The following is a 22,257-nucleotide window of genomic DNA, read 5'->3' as shown; positions in this document are numbered from 1 at the left end:
GAACATTAAGACATATAAGCAGATTCACTGTATGATTTTTTTTTATTTTAACACTTTCGTCGATGAGTATAGCTACGGGGGCTTGTATATATGGTGCCTTATGCACTTTCTTGCAACGCAGGCAGAATGCGTAGGACGCGGAAAGGCGAATTAGATAAACAAACAGCGTTAACTTTCAACAACAGATTCAGTTTCCAGTTCTCGAAGGCGTACTTGTACTTCTCAAAAAGTCATACGGCACGAGAGTGTTACTCGGCAAATATGAACGCCAGCAAGACCACACGCAGACACCTTTGTGGCCACACTGATTATATAGAAGGGTGTCCGTTCAATGGAACAAACATAATCTAGCGCTTTTATTCATAAATTGATGGCTTAATCGTGAATGCGGTGGAATTTTCGTGGCATAACGCCGGCGGACGGTCATCAGATTTTTCGACCCATGAGCCATCTAAGGTCTTCGCCTTAAAATCGTGGGCCAGTGCAAAGGAAGGGCGGTTGTTTTCATATCACTAATCTTATCAAGAATGCGTCACTGATGAATCAATTTTCTTGTACGTCGCTGCAGGTTTTTTGGAGCCAAGTGTGTAATCTATTGGCTTCCGTTATCTGTACCTGTCATTTGCATTATGGGCATGCGCAGCAGTTCCTGTGAAAATTATTTTTCTGTGCAGAATAAAGCTCAGTAACTAGTAGCTCTAGTAGCGCTCGTTGTCGCAGTGTCATTTCTCTGTCTGCTTGAGTGTGGTTCCGCGGGCATTTTCTTAAAAGGCTTCAAATGACAGTCTCGACTATCAATGAGTCAGGCAAATCAGGTCAACGACACCGTGAAGTCAAGCACAGCGCAAGCACTACGATGACAACCTGCTGAATGGCGGTACCAGTACAGGTGGGTGTATTAGCTGAACAAAGATGGAATTGTTCTGGCATGGCCACTTTTCAAGTCGCTCGTTTTTCTGTGGCTATGGTTCCATGAACCCAAGTCCGGTCGATTCGACTTTTCAGGCCATAAGCCGGTCGTCAGTCCCATGTAAACGGTGTCAGGTCGACCCGACCGTGCGTCGAGTCACTCTATACGTTTATGTGTGGGATTAGTTGACACGCCCAACCGGTTGGGAAAATGCATGTAAACGCGTTCGATTCAGGCTGGGTCGGCTCGACTTCTGACTGCCCGCTTGCGTCGAGTTCGTATTATACGGAGCAAGGCTGGAAGTGAGCGGTACTGCAAGCGCCTCAGATTATTCGTGCAGCACCCCTTGCTGTATGCCTTCTGCATTGCTCTGTTCACCTGCGGACAGTCATGTTCCGCCTATTTTATACATAATAATGACTTGACCCTCTTTAAAGTAGACGCAGGCCCTCACAGCGCTCGATTTATAGACTCCGATGTGCTGGTTCGATACCCCAAAGCATCGCACATTTTCTATGCTTTACGCGAAGGACGAACGCGTTTAGCCCATTACCAAGCTGTCTCACGTTCACAGTAACACTGTTTTAGACCACGACGAAGCAGTTACAGCACTTCGAGCTGTCGGGACCATTGCGAGGCTCTCTACACGCTTGGATTTACCGTGTCCAGCTCTTTATATATGACGAAAGCGCCGACTAACATATATGTGATAAAGAAGTTGAATGACAGTGCGAACCTTCACATTGTCCCGCCATCCTGGCTATGCACCGTCAAGACAGAGTTGGTTTAAAGTTAGCGTGATAGCGGCCGGCGCTATGGCAAATAGCATTTCCGTTCCGCAAACGAAGTTTCAAAGCGAGCTTTAGTTTAACGTGATAGTGCACGGTCCGTGTGGGATGCTATTGAGCTATGTTTTAAATTTCACATACAGAGTGCGCATAAGTTATTTTATCTATTTTGCAAGCCTTGGGTCTGAATCTGAAGTGTGAGAGGCAGCGCCATTACAGCCGGGAGCGCATAGTATTTGTACTTTCCATGTCTGTAAATCCGTGGCGAAATCAGTAAAAGCCTTTCATCCAGTGCCTCCGAGATTTCCCGTTCTCAGAGGCCACATGGTACCGCGCCTATTTCCCAACTTCGCGTATGTATAGGTGGTACAGCCATGCTGGAAGTTTATTTCGTTAGTCCTCGACGCGTTCGAAACAAGCGATCTCAAACGATCAGCAACTTTATTCCTAGTACTTTGTCGTCGAAGCGGCCTCATAATTAGCGAAAGCCGTGTAGTAATTTGCTACGAATTAAGTGAATTGCACAAAACCAACGCTAAATCCTGTTGTAAGCGGGCGGCCGATACTGCCGCCATGTTTTCACATAAATCACGCAAAAAAAGACACGTTAAATTTGAGAAATAACTTAGCGTTTAGCGTACGCACAATTTCGTTAGCGTTCTGCACACGTGCATATAGATCCCGCGATTGCGCTGAAGTAAAAATGTCTAATTAGTTTGTTCGTCTGCAAGCTTTTTAGTTTGCGTATCATCGTGTTACCTGAGACGTAAACGGGAGCAGCCACGTTGGTGGTGCCACTGCGTGGTGCAGGGCTCAGTCATAAACACAGGTAAAATTGCCGTAACCAAATGTACTCTACTTCGATGCTTGTATGAATTTCTGGCAGTGGCCTAATGAACGCGTAGCTTTTTTTTCTTGTAAGAACACTCTTGTAACCCAATAACGTCTTTAAGGCATTGTGATTAGACATAGCGTCACACGATATCGTTACCAGCGTTGTTTCCTTACGCCTTTCAGGTAAACTGCGAACGCTCAGAAGATTCCGAACAAGCTAAGGGTCTCTAAATGTTCGAACAAGATTATCTGGGACCATACTGTGCTTTATGAATGTAAAATAAACGAAACGAACTACGTGCAATTGCGACATGTCTTCGGTGAATGACCACCGTCATCAGGTTTACTGCCATGTCGCGCATCTTTGCTACGTCGGCATTTTTGAGCACCATATCCCTGTAATATGAGGGCATCAAGAAGCCACAAGCACATCTTCCTTACAATATCACCGTTTTGCACCCGGGAGGCTGCTGGGAGAGAATACATTTAGTGCGATCGAAGATGCCTTTCCCATAAATATTCAACAATTGCACTGTTGGTGGCTAGAAGCATCAAAATGGCATCCATTACGGGCTCGCCCCACTTCCGGCACAAGTTAGTTCACTGGCCATGTTTGCACAGGGCTCTCCTTTACTCTACAAAAAAAAACTGCAGTAAACGACGGGAAATATCTTGGCAGCTGTATTTTCAATACATGTAACTGTCCAATTGACGGCAGGCCATCAGGTTGTAAGGCGTACACCACGACTTACCGCACACTGCAGCCGATCGAGTCGCCTTATTATAAGGAACAATTCGTTTTTGCTTTCTTTTTTGCAGTAGTACGTATTCGTGGCTCTCTGCTTCTCTTTGTTCACGGCTGTAGAAACATCTTGCGGGATTGACCCCGATCGCTTGTCAAAAAGTTAGGACGAAGGGAACTGCTTTTATAGTACATTTCTGACCTCAGCGGTTTGAAATCAAGCATACTATAGTACGTATTCGTGGCTCTCTGCTTCTCTTTGTTCACGGCTGTAGAAACATCTTGCGGGATTGACCCCGATCGCTTGTCAAAAAGTTAGGACGAAGGGAACTGCTTTTATAGTACATTTCTGACCTCAGCGGTTTGAAATCAAGCATACTCTTCACTTCGCGTGGTGCGTATTAAGTGGCAAGCAGCGCTGTGCCAACACCTGTACGTCACCGTTCCCGTAGGCTGCTGGTCGCATTCACTATGTAGATGGGTGGGTCTTTACGTGTCGTTATGCTGACGCATATTACTTAATTCCAGAGATACACTGATCTGCCGTGGTTGCTGAGTGGTTATGGTGTTGAGCTGCTCAGGACGAGGTCACGGGACCGAATCCAGACCATGGCGGTCGCATCTCGATGGGGGCGAAAAGCGAAAACACACGTGTACTTATTTTTAGGTGCACGTTAAAGAACCCCAGGTGGTCGAAATTTCCGAAGCCCTCCATTAGGGCGTGCCTCGTAATCAGAAAGTGGTTTCGGCACGTAACCCCCCCCCCCCCCGAAAAAAAAAAGAGACAGAGATGCACTGTTTACCTCGGCGTCAACATGCAACGAAAGACTGCATTTGCTACAGCAGCATAAACAACCACCTCGCTCAGCTATACAACGGCGTCGGCAATGTCTGCCGCTTTATTGCGAGAGAACACGTCCTTTAAATGAGCACCCACATAAGCGCAACCTTCTCTAATATTGCTTTATGGCTTCTGCAAACTGTATTTTGAAGTTAAAGAAAAGCGCAAATCAGCAATAATTAAAAGCCTGATAATTGTATCTGGATCACAGTTGCCGCTACTTAAGTGGCTCGGACATCCACGACTTGTCTCAGGGTGGAACAACGTGGTTTATATGCGCAGATATGCAAATTCTTTTTTTTTTAGGTTTTGACATCATTTTATATCTGCGATACCTCGCCCTAATATGTGACGCTAACAACGATCTGCGGCTGTATATGCAATTGTGAATAAGTGCACCGCTTCGACAATGCGGGAGGCTGCGCCCGAAGACTTCTTGAATATGCAAAATGTCTAAACAATCCATAAAAATCCCACAAAAAGCGAGGTGCAAGTGCAAAAATCAGCGACAACAGACGGCAGCCGTGTCGGCGGACTAAATCAAACGTGCCTTTATCGAACGCACTGTTAGCACAACAGCTCGCTGAGGCGTGCTACTTCCACAAAGGAAATGCTGTCCCGGAGAAGGCATAATTAATTGCAATCTACGAAACGCACAACCATCGCTCTCAACATGGGTGCAGGCACACAAGTCAGCCGGTGTAAGCTGCGGCCCCCTTCAAGAACGTTTCCAGCGGCTTGCGGCAGAGGGCAACACAGGAACATGAAAAAAAGGCGGGTTCGGTTGCCAGCCAGATTAGCAGTGTCGTGGGTCGGAGAACATTGGCGTGTAGTAAACAGCGTGGTGAAAATCTGGCGGTGCACTGGCATTTTTGACTTGCGAACGCGAAACGGGTGGGGATCTGTGATGGGTTGTGCTATTAAGAACATCGGCTTTTCCGTGGAAGTGCGCCACTTCTGCTGTGATAAAGTGTGCTGAGAAAAACAGCGACGATATCGGCTCATCAGTGCGTATATAACATTTTTCGTCTGCGTACGTGCGCGCGTCTCTGTCTGCAACGCGATTAGCACTGCATGTCGCTTCTGAGACGGCGCTTTTTGCGTGTAATAAGGCCAGCCGTAGTGATCAGGCGCCGATAGAACTTCAGGGCCCGTAATTATTCAGCAGGCCAGAATGAATGAGACGCGATTATTATTGAACGCATGTATTTCGGTCACCTGCGCTGTGTACAGAAAAAAAAGGAAAACCTTTGTTCGTTTGAGCATAACCTATCCGCTGAAAGGTATAATTATAATTGAGCTCCTAGCATGTTTTGACATTGCCGAAGCTGCGTGTTTACATTTCACCACGGGGAATGCCAAAAAGGGAAACCACTGAAATTATCGCGTCTTAACGCAGATCTCACGAGTCCTTAGAAAAGCTGACCGTTCCTTGTTTTTGTTTATTTTGCACACGCCTTTATCGCACAGACTTCATGTTGTGATGATGCACATAAACATGCAAAAGTGCGGTCTTATTAAGTTGAGAGCAGCAAAGGGAGGCAGCTGGCAAAGCGAAGTTATCGCGAAATTGATTTTGAATTTACGTGCTCTTTCGCTTTGTACGCTCACAGGACCATTTCTAATTATTAAAATTAAGTTATGGTGTTTAAGAATCCTAAGCTGCACAGCGGCGTATGGGGGACCCTGTAAGGAGCCTCCAGATTAATTTTTACCCCCAGGAGTATCTTACCGTGCTCTTAAGGCATGGGAACAAGAATTTCTGCATTCCTCCCTGGTCTGAATGTAGGTGCCGCCCCTTGGTACGCCTCCACTAAGCAGCCGTGATGGATATGGCAGATAGTTGTAGACAATCTTGATTTTGTAGGTCGCTTAAAGGAACAGTGCAGATAGGGCGCAAATGAGTACCTTTACGACAAAGCAACACGTGTTTGTTGGAATACCAGTAATTTAAGAGAAGTATCGTTTCGGCACCCTGGAAATGTGCATCTGTGATAAAATGTTCCGCTTCGAACGTTAATAAACTTTTCTGGCTTTAATCCACTGAAGAGACACCCGTTACGATATCACTACATGCTAAATTAAGAGAATCATGAATTCGGCAACAACACTACATTGTTATGCCGGTAAAACGGGACGCTTATACTTTTCAAACACAGTTCGTAGATTTTAGAGGGGTTTATCTTGTCCGATATTCGGGTAAACGCCGGTGGACGGGAACGTCGGGCGTTTGGGCGGAGCTTTTCTAGGGGTCGGCGTGCATGGTGTAGCCACCTGGTGGCGCTGAGTTCAGAAAAAAACAGGTAATATTGCAGTAATCAAGTGTACTTTGCTGCCGGTGTAAATTTTTGTCAGCAACACGAATACGCCAGTAACAAAAATTGACGCCAGCAGCGAAGTACAATACATTTGGCTAGGGCAATATTAACTGTTTTTCTGTTTGGGCTCTGTGCCACCAGGTGGCTGCTGTATGCAGGCCGCCCCCGCTTAGACCTTCGCCCCAACGGCCCCGTCCCGAATACCGGACAAGCTAAACCTCTCGACTATCACTTCAAAAATAGCATTATGCTGGAGTGACGATCGCGGCAGTAGTATATGTACAAGTAGCGCTCTTGTGCATGCGACATGTTCTCTCTGCATGTTTTTTTAAAATTTTTTGCCAACAAGCACCTATTTTTAAGGTGCGGCAGGTGGGAAGGGCACTTGCAGTGGCTTCATGCTCTTTGCAAACAGGGAAAGGTATATATATATAGGACGCGAGATCGAGAGGAGTCACCGCCTGGCGCCCACTAGCTGAACCACAAGTGTGGATGGCGCGTAGCGTCTTCTGTTATTCGCTACTTGTTTACGTGTGCGCGTACGGTGCACGTATCCCTTAAAATATCTTTGTTGGGCTGGTGTAGCAAAGCCGTAAGTGGGGCTACACGTTTCTTTGGTGTGTGCACTGTAAAGCTGTTTACAATCTTAAGGGTATTTTCATGTCGCGCTGATAACACCATTGCCTTTAGGGCCCCACAAAAATTCATAGAGGACGACAAAGGAGCTCTAACTAGGCGTGCGATGACAAAATACGTAGTTGAAAACTATGTAATCAATCTGACAGCCTTTGGCGCACAGAAATATCAGGCAGGAGAGTTTCATATCTCTCCCTGTGAACATCTCTTGTCGGACATTTTGGGCACGGAAGGCTGTGAGAAGGATTACATACTTTTCAACTACGTCTTTTCTCCTCGCACGTGTAGTTAGAGCTCCATTGTCGGCCTCTACAAACCACTGAGACAAGAAAACGCCCTTAGGATTGCAAACATTTTTAGTGTAGACTGTCCTGGCTTGGCGCTGCAGTTTTTGCGCTGCAATAAAATCAGTAACTGCACGTGTCGAGAGCATTGTGTGCCCTCACCCCTCCTTTCGTCGCAATCATTCAAATTTTATTGCTACATTGTGATTCAAGGACTTCACCAAAAGCACTTGGCGTCGTTTTAGGCAGCTGGAGTGGTTGCTGCGATACCTGAACTCAGTGTTTCAGCGATTTGCTGTCGTGATCTGTTGATCATTCCGTAATGCTCGTGATGCTGGAGCGTGAACGAAGTGAAGTGACATCACTCGGCAACAGGAAAGAAAACCTTAGGCGCTCAAATAGATTTAGGATACAATTGGTCTTAGGCGTATATAATTGTACGACAGTCGTATTTGTATTTGTAGCCATGCCAGTTTGAGGTTGACAGTGCCCTGTGTCTTTGTAGAATTGTGGCACTCAACACTATGCACAACGGTGCCGTCACATGTGGCTCATTAGCTAGGTCACCCGTTAACCTCTAGGCATATGCGTCTGCCCGTCTCACTACCCTTGCGCATTTCATTAGGCTTTTTGAACTTCGTAGTCTGAAATGTCCCTCTACGTGCTGTCTTAGAGAGTCTCCTTTTCTTCAGATGCCTACAGCCTATTTGCAAAGCCACAACGCGGAAGTGGCGGACTGAGACGCGGGCGAATCGGCACGTAAGGGCCGCCGGGTAGCCGCATATCTAGTTGAATAAAGCGCGCACGAGCGCCTCCTTGCTGTGGCGGCAGGGCTTGTGTTCCCATTGCGGATTTGCAGGCATCGCTCTGCACTGTTGTCGGTCGCTCGATTGCGGAGTCGATCGGCCACTTCGACTCTGCCATTGTAGTTCCACATAATTAGACGACGTTTCTGTAGCTTGCGGCGGGGATGCGCTCGCATGGCCAGCAAACTAATTTTGCTTTCGCTTCGTAACCGTCGCGGATGGTGATTGAACACAATTACAGATGCATACCTTTAATATAGATTACCTTCTCCTCGTCCTAATTTCACGCATCAAGGCGAGAAAGGCTGGCTGATACCTGCGGTGTCTAGGCAGAGCTGGCACAGTACGGGCTCGTTTTCCTGTGCGCTAACAGCCGGACGCTGCTTTCCAGTTTAACTATTCTCGTATATCAGGCTTCCAGCTCCCGTTCCTTCTAGAGGGCTCACACTGGCCATTTGGTCACACTTGTCACCAAATGTATAGTTGAGACCTCAGGTTATATCACTTACCGTTACCGTCCGTCGAAAAGAAGTCATATTATAGACTATATTCGTGTCACCGCGGACAGCGACGCAAGATACAAACGCTAGGCAGAAACGTCCCTCCAATTTGATTTCCGCAAGAGGGCGCGACGTGTGAAGTCCCCTTGAAGGAGTAATTCGCTGGCCTGAATGAGGCAAACGGATGGTTCCTCTTTTCTCGCTCCCCTTCTTTTAAGTGTGCGTGTGTGCGTGTGCGCGTGCGTGTGTGCGTGTGTGCGTGTGTGTTCCATTCCATATTCCATTATGAACCTGGCAACGTTTAACGCTAGAACGTTATCTAGTGAGGCGAGTCTAGCAGTGCTATTGGAGGAATTAGAGGGCAGTAAATGGGATATAATAGGGCTCAGTGAAGTTAGGAGGCCAAAGGAAGCATATACAGTGCTTAAAAAGCGGGCACGTCCTGTGCTACCGGGGCTTAGCAGAGAGAAGGGAACTAGGCGTCGGATTCCTGAATAATAAGAATATAGCTGGTAACATACAGGAATTCTATAGCATTAACGAGAGGGTGGCAGGTCTTGTTCTGAAACTTAATAAGAGGTACACAATGAAGATTGTACAGGTCTACGCCCCTACATCCAGTCATGATGACCAAGAAGTCGAAAGCTTCTATGAAGACGTGGAATCGGCGATGGGTAGAGTGAAAACTAAATACAATATACTAATGGGTGACTTTAATGCGAAGGTAGGCAAAAAGCAGGCTGGAGACAAGGCAGTGGGGGAATATGGCATAGGCACTAGGAATATCAGGGGGGAGTTATTAGTAGTTTGCGGAACAGAATAATATGAGGATAATGAATACCTTCTTCCGCAAGCGGGATGGTCGAAAGTGGACGTGGAGGGGCCCGAACGGCGAGACTAGAAATGAAATAGACTTCATACTCTGCGCTAACCCTGGCATTATACAAGATGTGGACGTGCTCGGCAAGGTGCGCTGCAGTGACCACAGGATGGTAAGAACTCAAATTAGCCTAGACCTGAGAAGGGAACGGAAGAAACTGGTACAAAAGAAGCCGATCAATGAGTTAGCGGTAAGAGGGAAAATACAGGAATTCCAGATCAAGCTTCAGAACGGGTATTCGGCTTTAACTCAGGAAGAGGACCTTAGTGTTGAAGCAATGAACGTCAATCTTGTGGACATCATTAAGGAGTGTGCAATGGAAGTCGGTGGTAACTCCGTTAGACAGGATACCAGTAAGCTATCGCAGGAGACGAAAGATCTCATCAAGAAACGCCAATGTATGAAAGCCTCTAACCCTACAGCTAGAATAGAACTGGCAGAACTTTCGAAGTTAATCAACAAGCGTAAGACAGCTCACATAAGGAAGTATAATATGGATAGAATTGAACATGCTCTCAGGAACGGAGGAAGCCTAAAAACAGTGAAGAAGAAACTAGGAATTGGCAAGAATCAGATGTATGCGTTAAGAGACAAAGCCGGCAATATCATTACTAATATGGATGAGATAGTACAAGTGGCTGAGGAGTTCTATAGAGATTTATACAGTACCAGTGCCACCCACGACAATAATGAGAGAGAAAATAGTCTAGAGGAATTCGAAATCCCACAGGTAACGCCGGAAGAAGTAAAGAAAGCCTTGGGAGATATGCAAAGGGGGAAGGCAGCTGGGGAGGATCAGGTAACAGCAGATTTACTGAAGGATGGTGGGCAGATTGTTCTAGAGAAACTGGCCACCCTGTATACGCAATGCCTCATAACGTCGAGCGTACCGGAATCTTGGAAAAACGCTAACATAATCCTAATCCATAAGAAACGGGACGCCAAAGACCGATCAGCTTACTGTCCGTCGCCTACAAACTATTTACTAAGGTAATCGCAAATAGAATCAGGAACACCTTAGACTTCTGTCAAGCAAAGGACCAGGCAGGATTCCGTAAAGGCTACTCAACAATAGATCATATTCACACTATCAATCAGGTGATAGAGAAATGTGCGGAATACAACCAACCGTTATATATAGCTTTCATTGATTACGAGAAAGCATTTGATTCTGTCGAAACCTCAGCAGTCATGGAGGCCTTACGGAATCAGGGTGTAGACGAGCCATATGTAAAAATACTGAAAAATATCTATAGCGGCTCCACAGCCACCGTAGTCTTCCATAAAGAAAGCAACAAAATCCCAATAAAGAAAGGCGTCAGGCAGGGAGATACGATCTCTTCAATGCTATTCACAGCGTGTTTACAGGAGGTATTCAGAGACCTGGATTGGGAAGAAATGGGGATAAAAGTTAATGGAGAATACCTTAGTAATTTGCGATTCGCTGATGATATTGCCTTGCTTAGTAACTCAGGGGACCAACTGCAATGCATGCTCACTGACCTGGAGAGGCAAAGCAGAAGAGTGGGTCTAAAAATTAATCTGCAGAAAACTAAAGTAATTAACAGTCTCGGAAGAGAACAGCAGTTTACAATAGGCAGCGAGGCACTGGAAGTCGTAAGGGAATACATCTACTTAGGGCAGGTAGTGACTGCGGATCCGGATCATGAGACAGAAATAATCAGAAGAATAAGAATGGGCTGGGGTGCGTTTGACAGGCATTCTCAGATCATGAACAGCAGGTTGCCATTATCCCTCAAAAGAAAAGTGTATAATAGCTGTGTCTTACCAGTACTCACCTACGGGGCAGAAACCTGGAGGCTTACGAAAAGGGTTCTACTCAAATTGAGGTCCACGCAACGAGCTATGGAAAGAGTAATGATAGGTGTAACGTTAAGGGATAAAAAAAGAGCAGATTGGGTGAGGAAACAAACGCGAGTTAATGACATCTTAGTTGAAATCAAGAAAAAGAAATGGGAATGGGCGGGACATGTAATGAGGAGGGAAGATAACCGATGGTCATTAAGGGTTACGGACTGGATCCCAAGGGAAAGGAAGCGTAGCAGGAGACGGCAGAAAGTTAGGTGGGCGATTGAGATTAAGAAATTTGCAGGGACGGCATGGCCACAATTAGTACATGACCGGGGTTGTTGGAGAAATATGGGAGAGGCCTTTGCCCTGCAGTGGGCGTAACCAGGCTGATGATGATGATGATGATATATATGTATATACATATGTATATATGTATATGTATATATATTATATATTATATTATATGTATATATATGTATATGTATATATGTATGTATATATGTATATATGTATGTATATATATATATATATATATATATATATATATATATATATATATATATATATATATATATATATATATATATATTGTCTGTCGTTATCGCGACGAATTATCCTTTTTTTTCGAACTTGCAAATTCGATCATGCTCTCGACCCACGTCTATTTTGTCATTGTGGGTGAGAGAATACGCTAGGTAAACTGCGATGGACAGAAATTTCCCAGTGCCGGGCTCTTTCATGACGCCGTCGTGGCAGTTGTTGCCTCGACAAAGACGAGTCGCATTGTTGAAGGGCTCGCTCTAGAGACGTTTCCTTATTCGATTGCTGTTCATCTCTTCACCCGAATTGAATAAAGAAGCAAGCACTTGCAATACGAGCGAGTGACTACATTTCAGTGCCTCGTTCCAATATCACCTCCTCACCTCGGGCCACGACGACGGCAGTTTATTCTTCCGAAAGTGGCACATGTCTTAACGACTGACGGAAACGTGGAAAATGCACATGCTCAGCATTGAAGTTTGGCGCTCGTATATCAGAACACGACTTTTGTACTTAGTTGCCAACGGCTCGAGATAACGCCGACCACTGGAGCGTTTTAACTTACCCTTATGAGTACATTACGGGAGTTACACGAGATGAGTACGGTGCTAGTGACGTCTCGCGGCACTCTGTCCCCACCCAACATGTCAGAAATGTCTTTTTGTGAGTGGACGCTTGATCGTTAACTTCAAACCCTTCGTCTTTTTTGCCGGCTCCGCTTAACCGTGAATAATTACCTACTCGCACAAGCTCGAGTTCTTTTGCATGCCCTTTTGCCTTCTATTGTATTGGCGGGCTCCCGCATGAACGACGGTCGTTTATGGAAGGCTTGTGTGTAATCCGGGTCTTTCGAATACGGAGCCAACCTCTCAACCGATTCAAATGACATGGTCTGCAATATTTTCTGGTCTGTTCTCTCTTGCCTTGATAAATATAAAACGTATCCAGAAGTGTGCAGTGTCGAGTGCACTTCTTAAAAATATCGCGCTCTGTCGCGTGCACCAGAGACAGCAACTTCGGCCGGGTCATTTCTTTTTTTTGTCTGTTCCTTTTTGCAGATATAAACATTTTTACGAATCAATTCGTTTTGAAATTACTTACTAGGGCATAAAGCCGATTTACAATGCAGGCTCTCACTTGTGTGGGTCGAAGCCATATTTTACAATTATTAAAATGAAAATGGAGTCCCTCAAGAGTAGTACCCGCAGAGTTTCTCATAGCACAGTAATTAAAACCAATTAGCCCCAACATAGCTCCAATTGCTGCATTTTTTTATGGCTCGCTATGAACCATGCGCTACCTTGCTTTATTATTCTCTCCTAATTTGATTAGAATACCTACAATGGCTTGCTATTACACAGGCTCTGCATCGACTGCTTTTAACCCACCACTACAGCGCTATGGTTATAGTAAAGGTCCCCATTACCATAAGCACTTCCTATAATCAAATGGCTGACGGCGCAGCATGGGCTCTTACTTTTTTCCAGCCAGATATTTTAGGCCCATTTTCGTGAGGGGTTACCTGCGATAAATGTGTAACATCATCTCGAAGGCGCAGGTCCTCCCGCTGAGAGAGTGCCTGATTTACCACCAATGGTCACGCACCTGCGGGTCCCGGTCGATACTGGATTCGCGGATGGGCGGCGGTTCAACAGCAGGACGTCCCCAGAGGCGACAGCCTAAAGCCGTCTCATTCGACAAGGTTACCGTCTACATGTTTCCACGGGTGCAGGGCTTTGCCTCCGTTCCAACCAGAGGTGGCGATACCCTTGGTAAGATATTTTTCATAATGCACAATGTCACGCGCCTCGAAATGGCATTTCCTGCTTCAATAGCTGGAGCTTTTCCTACACGTAACACAGATACAAAAAAGTTAACTAATTTCCTCTTTTTGCCATTTCCGGAACCTCTCAACGTTTTGTCGAATGGCTGCGCTGTATTTAAGGACATATATGCGTGTGCTCAGTTAAAGGGCATTTGCTTGTTCGGTTTTGTTTTTCATGCTATCTTTTGCTCCATGTGCTATTATGCATCCAAACCAGGTCTCCCGGTTCTCCTCTGCTGTGGTAGCTTAGTCACTCTGGCGTTGCCTGCTAAGCTCAAAACCGTGGGTTTGATCTTTCCCGCAGTGTCAGCATTTTGACATGGATGAAAAATAAAAGCCTTGTTTACTTAGATTTACGTGCAGATTAGGAACCCGAGGTGGCCAAATTTTATTTCTTTCTAGGTCTCTTATAGGCTTCACCGTAACCAGTGCACGTCGCGAATATGCCTAGGACGACCTTAAACGCCTGGAAATTCATGTTGCCGTACAGTCTGCACCCAATTTCACTGATACCTGGAATCGTTTCTTGTACTGTTTTATGAACTTGCGTCTTGGACGCCGACTCTGCTTTTTCCTAATAACAGTGCTGAACCGCGAGTGCGTTTGCGATCCCATGAATTCGCTAGAGGACGCAGGCCTGGTGACGTGAATGACCGACAGCGCTGCGCGAATGATATCCTGCACGCGCATGCATCCATGTGTTTAAAAGTTTTTATTTATTCTATCGCCACTCTCTGCCATAATCTTTTACCTTCCCCGTGAAAGCTCTACGAGCCAACCTCTTGCAATCATTCTTCACATAATTCATCGTGTTTAGAGAATCGGTGTGGATGGTTTCTGGCAATTTTCCCCCTACGTGGGCTGTCTTCCTCGGTCCCTAAATTTCACGTGAATCTAATCAGTGACGGAACGAGTTAACCTTGCATGAAATATAATTCCATCGAGATATCAAATAAGTATCTAATTCAGAAGTACTCCTGGGTGGCGGATGTGAACCACCATTTTGTACCTTGTGCTGGTGCGACATTTTCGGAGACAAAATGAGTAATCACTAAGCAGTGTTGCTATGCGACTTTCATGTGCCCTTGGTCTTCATGCGTTACAATAGTACTCCTATAAGCTTTAACTACGAGCTTAATCTCTTGACCATATTTAAACATTTAGCATTTCCTTACTTTGCGGGGCCTGCTGTGGCTGCTCATTCGCTTTATGGTGGCGTGTTTGCCCGTGCTGGTAAGCACGATGTCTCGGTTGCGTGATCCATCTGCGGCAGCCTCGTTAGAAATTCGAGGTGAAATGGGAATACCTTCATGGACTTATGTAACAGATTGAACAAACTGGAGAGGGTGAAAATTAATGCATTACCCCACTTTGCCATGCCTGTTGTAGTCCAACGGACAGAGAGGGATATAAGTAAGGCAGGAATTTTAACCAGTCAAGATTCCAGTTGGCTACCCTACACTGGAGGAAGGGAGAATGGAAAAAGAGAGATAGAGACGTGGCACGGACAGCACTATAGTCAAAGCCGCTCGTAGAAACCAGATGTTCTCAGACAGCAGAAAAGTGCCTTGACTGCCTACAAGAACCGATGCTGGGTTCGTGTACTGTCTGTTCATTCAGAGGGCGATCATCTAGTTTCCTGAATGTGTTGGATATAGATTGTCTTTATGCTTCCAATTGAGGACAGATGCACAAGAAATGGTTAATGTTCTTCTTGCATTCGCAAACGTCACATCATGACTGTCAGCCATACGAATTAGTGCTGAATAAGCTTTCGTGAACGTAACTCTCAGCCACGACTGGCAAGAGACGGTTCGCCGTCGGTGATGTCCAGCCGGAGGTCTGAGTTGCAGCGAAGGGATTAGCCTCTGCAGTCTGGTGGGCCTTGTATGTGCGGTGTTCCACTCTACTAAGGAGAGCATGCGTGCTAGAATGCGAAGTTGTCTCGCAGCGTGGGTCCTCCAGAAAGGAATGAGCCCAGCTAACGGCTTCGCTAAAATATCGATCCGCTGCTGTCAGGCCTCAATACGCTAACAGCAAGGGTTGTTCAGTTTTTGGATGCGATTGAGCCGCTCTTGGCGGCACTGCAGTAATTCATTATGGCGCTACCACACAACCCCTCCTCTGTGTCGATGCACATACGCCGCAGTGTAGTGATGTAGTGGAATGCACGAGGCCTGCGTGGTCGCCTAAGTGACTTCCGACAGCGCGTCCAGAAATACCGCTTCCCCGTGATTGTTATATGTGAGCCCAACATGCCTTCTGCTTTCCGCCTTTCTGGATATGTATTGCTGTGGTCTCGAGAAGCTGATGAAACCAGCAAAGTATTAGTCTGCATACGCCGAGATATTCCACACTACCGCCATGTCCTCCAGCCACATAACACGAACCACTACATTTGCTTGACGTTAACGCTTAAAGGACGGGTCTTCTCTATACTCGGAGGCTACATTCCACCCAGAGATCACATTGATTTCTCGTACCTGTCCTCAGCACTCCAGAGTTGCACAGCTCCCCATATGATTGTTGACAACTTCAATGATCATCACCCCCAATGGGGGAGTACATTAATGAATAACCGAGACAAAGCCTTGTTCGACTTTATGCACTCAGGGGATTTCGTCAATATTAACGATGGCTCTCCTACGTTTCGGTGTGGCACGTCCTACAGTAGCTGCTTGGACCTGACGTTTGTTTCCTCACGACTACAGTCTTCTATTAGCTGGTTCAATGATGTGGAAACACATGGCAGTGATCACATACTAACGTATATCTGCGTAAAGTGGTTCGCACCTACAACTTCGTCTCATGTGCGGTGCACTGACTGGACCACATTTAAGACATTCGTGGAGAATTCCTGTGCGAATCTCGAGTCACCAACCCAAATGGAAGACTTGATCACGTCCGCCTTCGGTGAGGCCACGGGGAACATATGTGCACCTACACCGGGGTCTCCTATCGACGTGGAATTCGAGTGGTTGCGCGCAGTCCGACGGTGCGCTGAAAGGAAATATAGAAGGTAGAAATCCACGTACGATCTCGCCTTTTGTCGCCGAGCTCAACGACAAATAAAGCGCCATCTCGAGAAATTAGGAAGGAAGCGCTGGAGAAAGTTCTGTTCATCACTGGATTCTCGCAAGTCGCTGTCACGTATTTGGCATGTAGTCAGGAGCCTACGTTTCCCCCCACAAGAAAGGTACTCTTTCAGTGCTCTGGCCCTTTACCAACGCCGCAATGGTGTAGAGGTAGCGGACGACTTCTTCAAAATGATTGTGGGCACAACTCAACCAGCCTCGATCCAATTCGAAGTTTTTGCGCCACCTCCCTCAAGTGACCACTACGACTTGCTCTTCACGATGCCCGAATTAGAGGCTGCTCTTGCGTCGTGTCGGCATTCATCTGCTCCTGGCCCTGACGGGATCTCGTACTCGTCTCTGTCTCACCTTGGCAGGGCTGGTCGCACTGCACTGCTCAATTATTACAACGACACATGGGTCTCCGGTATTGTTCCGCAGCAGTGGAAGATCAGCCGCCTGGTTGATCTCTTGAAGCCTGGAAAGACTCCTTATGAGCTTACTTCATACCGCCCAGTTGCATTAGCCAGCTGTGTTGGAAAAGGTATGGAACCAATGGTCCTGGCGAGGCTCGAATGGTTTCTGGAAAGAAATGATCTTTATCCGAACATGATGACCGGTTTTCGGCGGGGTCGTTCTTCAATTGACAGCGTCATTGATCTCGTTACGACAGTGGAACATGAAAAGCGTCAACGCCTACTTGTCGCCGCTGTTTTCTTAGATATCGAAGGGGCCTACGACAACATCCTTCATGAAGCCATTCTCGATGCCCTAGATGACTTGGGTATTGGCGGCCGGCTCTACCTGTGGATTGTGAGCTACCTCAGCGGCCGTTTCATTTACATGTCCACGCCTGATGGAGAGACTAACCGTCATCAGGTATGCCATAGAGTTCCTCACGGAGAAGTTCTCAGCCCAACATTATTTAATGTGGCACTGATTGGCCTGGTGAGCGAGCTTCCACCTCACATCAGCATCAGTGCATATGCAGATGACATCTGCATCTGGGCTTCTCGTACAACACGCCCACAACTACGTGCGAAATTACAACGAGCTGTGTCATCTACTTCGATACATACGGCGTCAGCGTTTGCGCTTAGCTGCCGAAAAATGTGCTGTGGCTGCATTCACGCGCAAAACTGTCTGCCGCTACCCGATCTCTATTAACGGTGTCAGAATACCTAATGTCTCTCACCACAGATTCTTGGGCGTTATCATCGACCGCGGTTTGTCATGGACGAGGGATGTTAATATGTTGAAGCAAAAACTTAATCTGTTTTGCCATGTTCTTCGCTTCGCAACAGGCATAAAATGGCGCCCCACGGAAGGCTCATTACTAAGACTTTATCAGTCTTTTTTCGTAGGGCTACATTCGATGCAGCCTTCCGATACTCTCAAACTTGAGCATTTCCTGCTTACGGACATTAGAGAGCGTCCAAGCGCAGGCAGTCAAAATATGCCTCGGGTTTCCACGACATGCCTCCAACAAAGGCACAATTGAGGAAGCCCAGGTATGCCCATTACCGACATACCTTTCCCACGAACCACTTCATGTGTATTTACGCTTACTGACACGACACCATTGCCATCCATTGACGTCGGTTCTACATGAGCGGCCAGACAGCAGTTTCACAAGTGCACTCCGCTGCCATCTACCCCACATAGCATCAGGCTATGCCCTTCCATATCACCCCATCAAACCACCATGGGTGATGGTTCAACCTTCCGTATGCGTACATGTCCCCAGCATACTAAAGAAATCATTGGTTCCGCTCAGGGGACTACAACAACTTGCTCTCGCGTACATCTGGACAGAATACCAGACATATGTTCATGTTTACACAGACGGCTCCGCATCACCTAAGGCATCGACAGCAGCTGTGGTGATACCAGCCCAACAGATGACTCGAGGTTTCATACTAGACCATAATTCTACATCAACCGCTGCAGAGCTTGTGGCTATTCGGGAAGCGATTCGCCACATCTGCGGGGAAAGACCTCAAGAGTGGTGCATTTTCACGGACTCAAAACCCGCGCTGCAAATTCTGGGATGCTTCCTGCGCCACACCGCATATCAGGTTCTGGCACTGCAGATCACCGAGCTACTTTCATGCACCCAAGAAAAACACCACCGCATTGTGTTCCAATGGATCCCGGGACACTGTGGGCTCAACGGTAATGAGATGGCCGATGCTGCAGCAAAGCGCGCCCTCAGCAATGGCCTGCGAACTGTAGTGCCATTCTCCAGACCGGACATCACATGCCTCCTGTCGGAATTAATGAGGAGTGCGACGAGAAGATACTGGGCCCAACCAGACGCTCGTCACGTCCGCCTTAAAAGCCTGGATCCCGATAGAAAATTTCCCATTCTGCCTGGAATTCCACGCCCTCATGCATGCCTGATACAGACTGCGATTAGGCGTCACCTTCATGCGCAAATATTTGCACATTATTGGACGGACAGACTCCCCGGACTGTTCAGTGTGTGGCGCTGTAGACTATAGAACATGTGCTCGTGGTGTGTCCTGAGTAGGCGCGCGAAAGACTGACAATGGCAGATACATTGAGACATTTACACAATGGACCACTGTAGGATGACCTCTTGCTAGGCGCATGGCCACAGAGTTGGCAGACGACAGAGACAATGCGTGCACTTTCACGTTTCCTAGGTGACACGGGCCTGGACTCACGCCTGTGATACCAGTTGTGTAATGTGTCCTTCACCTCGTTCCTCCCATTATCATCCCCACTGACCCTTTTTCTTCCCCTCTTCCCTTTCCCTTACGTAGAGCAGCAGGCCAGATGCTCCATTATACGGCCGACCTCTCTACATTTTCCAATCATTAAAATACTCCTTCGACAGTCTCGGAAGAGAACAGCAGTTTACAATAGGCAGCGAGGCAGTGGAAGTCGTAAGGGAATACATCTACTTAGGGCAGGTAGTGACTGCGGATCCGGATCATGAGACAGAAATAATCAGAATAATAAGAATGGGCTGGGGTGCGTTTGGCAGGCATTCTCAGATCATGAACAGCAGGTTGCCATTATCCCTCAAGAGAAAAGTGTATAATAGCTGTGTCTTACCAGTACTCACCTACGGGGCAGAAACCTGGAGGCTTACGAAAAGGGTTCTACTCAGATTGAGGACGACGCAACGAGCTATGGAAAGAAGAATGATAGGTGTAACGTTAAGGGATAAGAAAAGAGCAGATTGGGTGAGGGAACAAACGCGAGGTAATGACATCTTAGTTGAAATCAAGAAAAAGAAATGGACATAGGCAGGACATGTAATGAGGAGGGAAGATAACCGATGGTCATTAAGGGTTAGGGACTGGATTCCAAGGGAAGGGAAGCGTAGCAGGGGACGGCAGAAAGTTAGGTGGGCGGATGAGATTAAGAAATTTGCAGGAACGGCATGGCCACAATTAGTACATGACCGGGGTTGTTGGAGAAATATGGGAGAGGCCTTTGCCCTGCAGTGGGCGTAACCTGGCTGATGATGATGATGAAAATACTCCTTCTTCCTCACGATTTCACCAACTCATTGTGGCTTTCGCAGGAATCGACTTCAAACACACCGAGGAGTACACTCGCATTCTTCGAGGATATGAAGGCCAGTCGTGTGGACCACCCGGTGATGACCTACCCAGTGAAGCGTCACTCTTCTATGACGCGACCTCACCGCTTTCTGCTGCTGTGAGACGGGATGGTGCTATGCCGCAGGTAAAGGTCGATCCTTTTGAGAAAGTGTAAGCAAAGCATCTCGTTTAGAGATGCGCTTGGCACCATCAGTCACTTCACCTTCCACTTAAAGGGCAGTAAAAATCGATTTCTGCTGTATTAGATTACCCATTAGCATTACAAGCAAAGTTACTTGCCCTTACCGCAGGGAAAGGCTTGGGCTTAGGCGTGAAAGTAAAGAAAAACGGAGCTTCTACCTTTTTTTTGGTTTAATAATTAAGCTATAACGGCCAAACTAGCGAAAGTAATTGAAAAGAGTAAACTATCAGGTCAAACTGATTTAGTGCTCCTTCGGTGTTCCTTTATTATTCGTTCTCAAAAGTTTGTTACACGTTTTATTACAGTGAATAGGGTGATCTACAGGAACACATTATTAGGAAATTTTAGAAATAGGTCACAAGAAAGTATAGCTTACACAGAAAGTCTCTGTACATGCGCAAAGCTCGAACAACGCTTTGGTTCACTTCTATGTCAGTCCTTTGTCCGCGCGCCCGAATGAATTATCTTCGCCCGTTGTTTTCCTTATGTACAATATTTCCCGTTGGTAACGTGCAACATACCTGCCATCTCCGGATTTGCGTCCAGTCCTCCTGATATACGGGCACGGCCACAAATCTCCCGAAAAATTGCTCCAGCCCCGGCGCAAGAAAAAATAAATAAAATAAACGTTGCCTACTGCTCCGCTGCATCACCATCGCCTTTATACGCTAGGCAGCTAGCGAAGTAAGATATCAATTCAAGCCATTTGTGCGTAGGCCTAACTCAATGCGCAGCAGATTCATACATCCGTTGAAGAGGGCCTGGGTGGCAAAGGCTTGCATATATGGCAGGTTTTTTTTTTAAAGTTAGCTGAGCCGCTATCCAACATGGTCATGATGTAAAGCCTAATAAGAGTGCAAAGGTGGTAATTGTCATGTGACAAGATAAATTGTCCTTGCTGCAGCCACGAGCACGCGCCATTTCCGGTGACACCACAAGCGCGAAGACGTCCAATAACTGTACTGGAAGCCATTCAGAGCTGTTTCTTTCGCTTCTCTGGTCCAGAAAACAAGAGAGAAAAGTATTTTTGCAATTGTCTGATGATTTGACACTTTTGAATATCTACGCGGCTACTTTTACAGGATGAATCCTTGTTGGTCTCGTAGCAGAAGTTGCTGATGATGTGTCGATGGCTGAAGCGTAACAAGCGTTTTGTTCTCTATGCCTCAAATCGTGCGCCCGAAAGTCTACTAGCGTGGCGTACAGGGGTCTTCGCCTAAAAGGAATCCTAAAACAAATTATTTCACCTCTATTAGTAAATTAAAGTTCTGAAATACCCAAACACCGCTCCTACCGTGAGCGAAAGTCTCGGTAAAGGGCAGAAAAGGGTCAAGAAGAAAATCAGGATGGCGACGTTAGTTCAAAAATGCGGCGAGGTCTCTCGGTTTCGTTTATGTATTTACGGCAAGCCCAAAGTTTCACGGCAACCCACTTGGCCCGGAAACTAGTTATTGAAATGTCGCGGAACGATGCACCACCTGAAGAAAAGAAAACTGAAATTTAATGACGTGTCGGCCCCCTTACGACAGCCTCTGATCGCATTGTTCGCCGCATGTATATACAGCTTGTGGATATCGCTGGTGCATTGCGTAACCATGTGGCTGATTCAACAGTGGCTGTGTGTGAATCGTACAAGTGCCATATTCAACAACTGCCAGCAGCGCTATGCCGTGTAGCTACCGGCAAA

The 22,257-nt window shown here is 46.6% G+C and overlaps 1 protein-coding gene across 3 annotated transcripts in view; it reads left to right on the top strand.

The window, feature by feature from the left end:
* The first annotated feature begins 698 nt into the window (after positions 1 to 698).
* The window catches only part of LOC139046729 (cysteine/serine-rich nuclear protein 2-like), a 34,449-nt gene continuing 12,890 nt past the window's right edge, over positions 699 to 22,257 (top strand). For 2 of the 3 annotated variants that reach the window (XM_070532921.1, XM_070532923.1), the window contains exons 1-3: positions 699 to 889; positions 13,444 to 13,663; positions 20,350 to 20,513. In XM_070532921.1, the coding sequence (XP_070389022.1) occupies positions 872 to 889; positions 13,444 to 13,663; positions 20,350 to 20,513 (402 nt within the window). In that variant the 5' untranslated portion in view covers positions 699 to 871. The remainder of the gene's footprint in view (positions 890 to 13,443; positions 13,664 to 20,349; positions 20,514 to 22,257) is intronic. The other variant, XM_070532922.1, reaches the window with a different exon arrangement.

Source organism: Dermacentor albipictus, chromosome 2 (genome assembly GCF_038994185.2).
Source record: "Dermacentor albipictus isolate Rhodes 1998 colony chromosome 2, USDA_Dalb.pri_finalv2, whole genome shotgun sequence".
Classification (NCBI taxonomy): domain Eukaryota; kingdom Metazoa; phylum Arthropoda; class Arachnida; order Ixodida; family Ixodidae; genus Dermacentor; species Dermacentor albipictus.
Note: the sequence above shows the minus strand (reverse complement) of the source record. Positions and strands in the feature narration are given on the sequence as shown.